This window comes from Pezoporus occidentalis, unplaced genomic scaffold (assembly GCF_034315485.1).
Source record: "Pezoporus occidentalis ecotype Australia unplaced genomic scaffold, CSIRO_AGI_Poc_V1 ctg7, whole genome shotgun sequence".
Taxonomy (NCBI): domain Eukaryota; kingdom Metazoa; phylum Chordata; class Aves; order Psittaciformes; family Psittacidae; genus Pezoporus; species Pezoporus occidentalis.
The window spans coordinates 7,599,283-7,609,092 of NW_026916052.1; the positions used below are offsets into that span (position 1 = coordinate 7,599,283).

General features: G+C 46.4%; 1 protein-coding gene across 1 annotated transcript in view; it reads right to left on the minus strand.

The window, feature by feature from the left end:
- The window catches only part of SLC22A3 (solute carrier family 22 member 3), a 28,009-nt gene extending 22,673 nt beyond the window's left edge, over positions 1-5,336 (minus strand). The window contains exon 1 of the mRNA XM_062641977.1: positions 4,625-5,336. Coding sequence (XP_062497961.1) covers positions 4,625-5,038 — 414 coding nt within the window. The 5' untranslated portion in view covers positions 5,039-5,336. The remainder of the gene's footprint in view (positions 1-4,624) is intronic.
- Between the last annotated feature and the right edge of the window lie 4,474 nt (positions 5,337-9,810).

The following is a 9,810-nucleotide window of genomic DNA, read 5'->3' on the forward strand; positions in this document are numbered from 1 at the left end:
TATCCACCCTGAGCTTGATAGACATGTAATCTCTTGCTCTGAGGGACTGTAAAAGCTACATGACAAACATTGCTTTGCTTACAGGCTTCTCTGCAAATGCTGGCTGACTGTCATTTTCTGAGACAGCTGGCAAGCAGAGGAGTAGGAAGATTTATTCCCAGCAGGTGCAATAGGATATGTTCAGATGATCATTTGTCCATGTCAGACCTCACACTTTGGCAATAAATCGTTGGCAGGTCTTGAAATGACATCATCTATGGCGTGGAGACTTGCTGCAGACAGGGCATACTGGAATCACTCCCTCTTGCTGAACTCCTGCCAACGGAGGCTTCTAATAAGCCTAAAATATGCCAGCTGTGCTGTAGCTGCTGCTGATCATGTAGACTTCCCTCTTCCTTTTATCCACCACCACGGGCCATTGAGCCTGCAGGTGCGACTGTACTTCACGCACATGCCTCTAGGAGTCATCACCATCAAAAATGTCTGAATAAAACGATTATTGCTTTGCAAAATGTCACCAGCCACCCTTTCACAGAATGCTAGACTTTCTCCTCTGGGGTGACAGCACATAGTGCAAAACCCAGTTAAAGGCCAGTGACTTGTCTTCTACACAGTTTGCTGGGAATATTAGTTTTATTGACCTCCCGATGTCCTGGGTACATGCGTCCCTCTCCCAACTCATTCGGCAGGAGACGGCTGGCAACATGCTTCCTACCTCAAGTGTCATGGAGTGCAGGGAGAGACCTGGGCTCCCTTCCAGACCCCATGACTAGAACATGAGGCTGTAACTTCCCTGGTCCACTGCAGCCCCCCAGTACCCTTCTGCTGCACAGAAACATGGTCCTTTCCTGCCCTTCTCTCCCTGTAAGAGGTGCTACTGTCACCAGCCTTCCCTCCGCAGAAGCCCTGTCCACCTGCTATGACCAGCATCATTTCAGACGGCATCAGTGGGCATGAGCCAAGGATTGATTTAGCTTGGTGATTACCCGTTCAGACTCCCTCTCCAAGCAAAACATGAGAAGCTACTGCATTCCTGTCCCCCCCACTGACGCACGCAGCCTCCTCTTCCAGTTTCACAGGGAGCTGTGCAAGGCACGCTCGATTAGACGGGGGCAGATTGCATGGGCCAAAGTCCTCTGGGCAGATCCACCACCTGCGACACCATTGCGTCGGAGGAGGTGCTGCCAAGGTTTATGCATAGTGCAGGACTTTGCTGCTGTCTCCAAGCTTGACATCATCCCAGCTCCAGTTTGCCCAACTCTTAATTCGGGCACCAGGGTGCTGGGCTGTGTGTGCAGCATGAGTGGATAACTCTTCCTCTGACCTGGATTGCCCTAATGGAAAAGCCTGACCTAAAGCAATGGAGCACAGAGACCCTTAGACATGTCACTGCAGAATTAGGAACCTCCTCTCAGAGCCTGTTAGGCATCAAAAGAAGATTTTAAAAGGGAATCTTTAGCAGTACTTTGACCTGTCACTAGATCAAGCTAACTGCCTTTGCCATGTGTTGCTCCTGGGATGATTTCTTAATAGATTTTGCTTTTCTCAAATGCTGAAGGAGGAAAGCCCTGGTACATTCTCCCAGCACCCCACTGTACCCCAGCACTGAGATTCAGGAGTCCTATAGCAGCAAGCAGGTGATGCAGCAGGGACCCCAGGTACTTCCAGCAAAGCAGTGGCTGCTTTTTATCAGTTCACATTCTCCCTTTTCCTCTGCTTCCTCCTACTGATGCTACTGTGAGCACCTTTGCAGAAGTTATTTAGGATGAGAGTGGCCAGTGAGCAACATGCTCCAGTCATGTACAAATGAGAGCAATGAAACAAGTACAGCAACACCATTCATTTCACAACTGCTCAAAAATCAGTCCCTCCAGCCATACGATTTAGCTTCTTTTGGATGCTCAGCACCAATTACAATAGCCTGTGGTCTGGCTGCCAGACCTGCTCTGTGATTCAACATCTTTTCCCAGGGAAGGCATTACATGCCTGCATTTGCCCTCTGCCTACCCTGCAACACTACAAATCCACACCAGGTCTGTGTTTGCCATAGGTCTGGAAGAACACCTTCAGTACCCTGACTCTTCTTTTTTCCCCCCCATCTCCATCATTCTCCCTGAATATATGTCCTTCAGATTGCCATGTAACTCATCCTTTTAACTTTATCTCCCTGATCACTTCCACTGTTGATTCAGCCAGACAGAAATCTTAGGTAGTTCAAAGAAACAGAAACATGAAGCATTTATGAGTAAACACATGAGAAAAGACATCTTTCATGAGCTGATTAGATGGGGCACAAATCTGCTTAAATTGAGTCATGATTTGTTGAACCCTCAGCTGAGTGATAGGAGACTAAATTAAATCTGGGTTTTAAATTATCTTTGCTGGATATAGAACACATTAGTAAGATATCAAGCTCCTTTTAATAGCCGATCTCAAAGCAATCAAGGCAAGATGTGCATGCCACAAGCTTCCTTCTTAGATGAAGAAACCAAGCCCCGTGGAATGTGATTTATCCAACAAATGTTGCAAAACTGGGAACAGGATGTATGTGGCACGGGTCACAGGCCAGCACCCTCCATCCAAGGTGCCAGCAAAATTCCTGCTAGGAGCCACTGACACAGGTGATGGAACGTGCTGCCTTGGCAGAGGAGAGAGAGTCCCAGCCTGTTGCTACTTGCAGACTGTTACTCCCTGCTTTTCCCAATGTGCACCTTTGGGAGCACAGGTGGAAAGCGCTTCTCCAGTCATTCCTTCATTCCTCCTCCATCCCTGGTTCTGGAGGTTCTCCCCAGGAGAAGAGAGGAAGAAGGTGCAGATGGATGAGATGTTTGCCAGAGAACATTGAACCTTTCACTCCCATTTACCGCTGCAATTTGTTTTCTCTTAGCTGTACCCAGTGGCTCAGCTCTGCTGGAAAATCCCAGTGGTTTTGCTAGATACACAAACTGCTGCCATAATCAGACCCTGAGCACTATCTTACGGACATAACCTACATGCTTTCACCTTCAGCAAGGTTGAAGGGGGGGAAAAGAGCAACAGAAGGAATCTCTGTAGTTTTATTGTTGAGTTCTGAGGGGAACAGCTGGTGGAGACTGCCTAGGTAAAAAGCGCCATGGTCTAACTCTTTGCAGTCCCACAACAGAGGTACCTTGGAGACAGCAGTATCATCTTCCCACCACAGCTACTTCACACAGCTTGCTCTGGAGCCAGGATGCAGTTCTCAGGCAGCATTTGTCCTCCTGCCCACCCAGCCTTGGCTGCCAGTGCCAGCGTGGGCAGAGATACATAATTTACAGGGACCAAAGTCTGACACCAGCTCCCTGTTTGTTAATTACAGCTTTCTGAGCAGCTTTGATTCCAGCTATCACACACAAAACTACTTCTCACCTTTGCTCTAGGGTCAGCCAGGTGCTCTGATTTATCTTCTCCTTAGGAGATATCCTGGCTAAAGCTGCTCAGGTCAGATGTGGGGCTCAGGGCACAAAGCCGATGCTCTGCTGTGCCTGAAGCCTGTGGGAAGAAACAAGCGGTCCCAGCTGGATGGGGGAATGGTGGTGAATTGGAAGGTTCAGACAGGCAGTTCAGTTTTTACTCAGGGCTTTTCAGTTCAGTGTTTACTCAGGGCTTTGCCAGCTGTGCCCTGCTCAGTGTTTCCGAGGGCACAGCTCCAGTCCAAGCACACAGTCAAAAAACACAGTAGGAGGCTCATAAGACAGGCAGGAGCCAAAGCCCATGGCCAAGTTGCAAGCTTTGTGGAGCACCATGATGATTTCCTAGCCAACCCCTCTAAGCACACTTCGTATTTTTCATCACTGCATTGGTGACAGTTACTGTTGGGATGACCTTAAAATATGCACTTCCAAGTGTGAAGACTGTGCTGAAGCCAGACCACAGCACATCCACAGCATGATTACAGATTACACAGAGGATCTCCTAGGAAAGCATCCTAAATGGCTTTTCTCAGGTTTATGATTGTTCATGCTACACTCGCCAGCACTTATCACTACTGGTAATAGTCTGTGGTTCTCCGACACTGACATTTCAGGAAAAGCTGAATAATAGCTTTGGGCAAAAATGTGTGTTTGTTGTTTCTTCTTTAGTAAGCACAATCATTTCTGCTGACTCCTGCCTGATCTCAGAAAGGCATTCTGACACCAGGGTTTTTTACTACCTGCAGACTTAAATGTTCAGTACAGGAAACAGAGAATGTATAATATAGAGTACCTAGATCATCAAGTGGTGTAAGTCAGCTACACTTGGAGTTTATATCGACAAAGTTGCTGGCCCAAAACCAAGCACCAAAAGCCTCAGCTACAAGCATTTAACTCTTGATTTTAATCTGACATTCCTCTAGTGACAGAGCAATCTCTGCTTGTGGTGTTTGGCTTTGTGTAGGATACTTAGCTTTGGAGAGCCACCCTTCAGATTAGCACACCTTTCCCTAAAAGCTTGATGCTGACACTTGATCATTCTCATCATCTTTTGCTTGTGACTGAGAACAAAACAAACCCAGAAAGGAAAACCAGCCACAAAAGCAATGAACCTTGCAGGGGCAATATCATTTTACTGCCGCAATCCCGCACCGGGATGGAAGCACTGATTAGAGGACAGGGATATTCCTTACCTCGCTAACGATGGATGAGTGGGGCTGTTTGTACACCCAGTTATCATGGCACGTGGTGAGCGGCAGGTAGCCCGTGCTGCCATTGCTGTAGTGGGCGAGTGGGCTGGCACAGCTGACGGAGGTGTCCCACACGACATCCAGCCTCTCACACTCCCCGCCGGAGGACCTGTTCCCAAGATGCAGGGGCAGTACTGTGAAGTTTCGTTCCTCTTCCAGTGTCCAGCCACATAGCTCACTTTGTTCAGCTGCCCCAGGGATCCTGCACCAGTAGCTGCCTGGTGCTTGCCCAAGGAAAACCACACTGGTGAACAGGAAAGAAAAAGTTATGCCAGTCTGGCAAAGGAGGAAGAAGACCCTCTTCTGAAATCTTCCAAATTCACCAGCTTCCTTCAAAACCTCATCAAAACTTGGCATTATGTCAGGCAGTTTGTCCACTTGCAGCACTCCAAGAGATGACAGAGTTTGCTTTCACACCGGGCATCGGCTGCTGGCACTTCCTATAAGTGTGTCTGCCTTGCCTCCCCTCGCTCCTCTCTTCTCACGTGTGTGCACACACACACAGACACACGGGCATGCAGTGCTGCCAGTAGCATGAGTGAAGCCAGGACAGGGCAAAGCTGCTGGTAGGCATGCAAGTGCGCACCCAAGCACACACACAGAGACTCGGGGAATGCCAAGTGGCGTGGGGCTTACACACAGACGGGGAGGAGTGTGATTTAAAGCGTGCAAACATACTGTAGGAGAGGAGGGGCATACATTTCCTATTCATCCCGAATGTTAAACAGATTATGTAATAAACCCAGTTAACTCCTTCGAGGTGGGTGAGCCACAAACGCCAGCTCCTGCCACGGCTGAGATAAATTAATAGGTGCAAAGATAGTTAAACGGGAAACAACACTGGAGCTGTTGCAGCAAGTGATGCAGCTTCTCTGCGGGATGGCAAGGGCAGGAAGAAAGTTGTTTCAAAGACAGCTATAAAGTCTTTCATTCAGCAAATAGAAATGGATACTGTGGCAATGTTTAGTTACTTCTTCAAAGAGCCACTTCACCATCTTAATTTAGAGATTTAATTTGCAAGCAAGTCTTTCCTTTCTGTGGTGTAAATGAAGTTCACAAAATGTGCCAAAATCCAGGTTTTTTTTTTAAATTGGATCTACCTGTTCAAGAAGGCTTTTATATGACCTTGTTAGTTTTGTAACAGTCTTCCAAATATTTAAAAGAAAAATGACCAGTGTTTATTCCTCAAAAATGAACGGAAAACAGGTTTCACTTGTTATTTCACTTTTGTGTTCACCTGTTTGTTTGAGTGGGGGGAGAAGGGAAGGGGAAGCCAAAACTGAGCTGCATTTTGTGTGCATGTGAGCACACCTTGTCCAGGATTCCCTGAATCAAAATCAGGCAGGTTCTGCACTGTGTTCAGGATCCAGAGGTCCATGGCCACTCTCCTCTGCGAGAAGGAGCACAGCAACAGTACCTATCAAAGATGTCTCCTGCAATCCCTTGACCCTGGTTACCTACAGTTTTGACCATGGGTGTCCATGGTTTTGAAACGAATAACCATTTCTAAAACAGTTAGATCAAGACCAAGGAAGGCCCTGATTACTTTACAGACACTCTGACATGGACTTTGTAACAGATATGAAGACCTGTGCTCTGGTGTGAGCTTGGAGAAGATGGAGGTTTCTAAGTAGATCCACTGCTGTGCTTGCAACAGACAATGCTTTTGAGGGAATTTTGTTTGACCTCTTTTGCAGTAATCAAGCTTAGAGGTCATGACCGCAACACCTTTGGGTCCAGGTCTGCGCCTGAGGAAATGGGGCATGATCTGATGGCTGATTTCAAACAAAGAGAAGCTGTTTTATCCCAACAGGACTAACTGAGACATCAGTCATGCCAAGATGTCAGAGCTGAGAGGGTTTATGCTGACAGCTTCCAGCAACAGGGGAGGAGATTGTATGAACCACCACAAAGACAAATAAATGGGGATAGGGCCTGATAATCAACCTGTGCACTGCTCTCACACCTCTGCTCAAGGGTGTATGAAACCTCTACTGCTCTTCAAGCCTTACCCCGACTAAAAACGTTGCTTTTATCCTATTGGGTATTAAGCCAATTCTAAATCATAAGGGTTAGTGCTTTGTAAGCCATGTACCAATGTAGCTGTGCTCAGCATTTTACCCATTTCAGAAACCCACTGGTTTAATTATCATGGTCACCTCTTGGCTAATCTGTGGAGCTAGACCAGATACAGTTGAGTGAGAATTTAATCCATTACTGCAACATTGCTTCAGGAGTTACTTTCTTTCCCAAAAGAAAGCATTGTCTAGTAGCTGGGTGTCAAGGTTTCACACACCTCATCCATTATGCTCTTGTCATTTACAGTGTGTGCATCACAATCTGCCAGACCAGAAGCCAGAAAAGCTAGCAGCTGAGAGAGACATCAGCATTAATGTCACAGCAGTGCATGTCTGAGAGTCTCCTGACATTCACCACAGTTACACTGCTGGTCATACAAGTGAAGATTCATTCAGTAAATTCAGTTCAACTGTCTGGCATGGGTGATGTCAAAGTGACCTTGGTTCCTCAGTATTCACCCATGTTTCCATTTCTCTATTCAAAATAGTTTATCAATATTTGCCACCATATCAGTGTGCTTCAAGACACTGGTTTGTCAAAGAAATTCAAAACAACCCCGTGACAGATGCATGTGAGTTGGCATTGGTGCATTTATTCTATGGCAAGAAATTACCAGCTTTCCCAAGATTTTCCTGGAACTTCAGCTCTGTGCTCTGTGAGAGCTGAATACATCTAAGGACAGGAAGATGAGGGGTTTGTATACAATGCCTCTAACTGTAACCTCTTGAGAGAATGCCTTTAAATCTTTGAGGACAGATCTCAGGGACAAACCATCATTTTAAACATTTTATCCTATACGTAGAGTAAAAAAATTATGCTCTTTGATACTGGGAAAGAAGCAAGGGAAGAAAGCCAAAGAAGATGTTGACTGATGAAGAAGGCAGAAGCAGTAAAAATAGATGTGTAGAAGAGAACAGAAAGAGGGAGGGGGTAGAGTGAGAAGGCAGCAAGCCAACGAAAGAGCAAAGGCAGAAGCAGTGATGAAAGGTGAGCAGAGAAGAAAGAGATATAAAAGTACAACTAAATTACAATCATGAGCATCTTCAGTTGGAGCTCTGTTTAGAAGCCCAAATGTCACAGCTATTTCGGACACAGAATGAAAACTATGTAGTCTAGAGGGGAAGGCACACACATTCCCTATACACCCATGGCACTAGACTAGCATTTATACATGTCTGGGTGACAGCATGGGACATTTGGCTCAATGGCTGCACTGACTGAATCCTGGAAAGTCAACCTTACTGCAACACCCTGGATAACCTTTGCCAGTGCTTCAGACAACACTTGAAAACCTCAAAGTCCTTGTTTGGGACACTGTAAGCAGTGAGGCAATGACATCAGCCTGTTTGCAGACACCTGAGGGCACCATCCTACATAACAGCACCTTTTCTGTGATAAAGTTACACAGAAAACTATGACCTAAGTTTATGATGCCCTATAGATACATGCCTCTTGCTAAATAAAAGAGGGCCTGTGAGCAAACTTGAGCAGTGGTCATTCACCCTGCCTGTTATCTTGCTGCTTGATGAAGTTTCATATTGCAGCAAATATTTGTCCCCCAGACAAATGTGCTATAGACTCTATAGCCCTAAGGAGCAGGGGTGCAAACCAGCCAGCATCACACCATTCCAGGGGCAGAAGACTGCCTACGCTAGCTTTTTCTTCAGCTCTTCATGCCAGGAGAAGGGGCAGTGATCCCCACAGCTCTTCACTTGGGGCTTACAGTACTTCTGCTAACTGGTGACTCCATGGCAGAGGCTACCACAAGGATCCAGGCAGTAGTAACTCTAAACAGATGGCACAGATCTTCATGGCAAAGTTTTGTTCACAGCAGAAGATGGCAGGGCCCTTCATCATTCTTCTCCACTCACTTCTTTCATGCACCTTCCAGCTGCATCCTGCAGGTTTGGCTGTCCTGTGCAAAAAACATTGCTCTCCCATGCTGCTGTGCAGAAGCCTCACACCAGCCCCAGAAATGCCACATGCTCATAGGGCTCACACTGTTACAACATACCTCAGTAAGAGCCAGGCTGGAAAGAATATAGGAGCTCAGATTTAGAGATTAAATAAATAGTGGATTTTTTAAAATCAGTGAGAGACCTCTTTGTGGCGCAATTAGAGAAGTTTATGCTCCCCTGTTCCACATATGGTACAGTTACATCCCAACTCAGGACACTAAATTGCATGCAGCTTTTTCTCTGACAGCTCCTGTGTTTTGGTTTTTGTGGCTGTTGGTTTTTTAATTTCACTTCGTTAATCTTTCTTTTTCCTCCCACCACCCACTTTTGTCTTCTTCTTTTACATCCCCCTTCTTCTCCTCCCAGATTTCCTTTTTCTTCCTAAGAAGTGGCAACTCTATTCAATGAGGTGCATCCTTTCCCAGGCCTCCAGGTCAATTTCGTGAGCTGCAGGCTAACTTTGAGACATGGGAAAAGTCAATTCCAATCAACAGGGTTTCCACCTTTTGGCAATCCATGAAAGCAATGCACAATGCATTATAAACCCCTCCCTCACTATTTCCATGGCCTTCAGGCTATTTTTACCATATCCATTCCAAGAACAAATATAAACAAATGTAGTTCTAGGAACTGTGGAGTACAACAACCAGGGGGATCTGCTTGGACAGCAGCTGAAACAGCAGAAGGAAATGGGAACATGGGAGAGAAGAGAAAATCCAAGAGGGAAAAAAAAAGTGGAAAGTGAAAGGAAAAGCAAAACAGGTGCAAAGAGGCTCTCACAGGAGAGGGGAGAAAACACCAAAACCAGAAGAACAAGTAGTGACCACACCAGAGACAACCTCTTTCTCTGCCATTCTGAATGCTCATAGGCAAAAAAAAGCAACCGAGAAAGCCATCCTCCACCTGCAGCCTCGTGCTCATTTTCACACCCTGAACTTTCCTTCCTGCTGCCCTGGTGCAGAAGGTGGGGGAGTACATAGGGTTTAGATTCTTGTAGCCCCAAGGCTCATCCCCACCAGAGCAAGCAGCAAGGGCTCCTTCCCCTCTGCCCCACACTTTTCCTTGCACATACTGTCTGGGGGCAAAGCATCC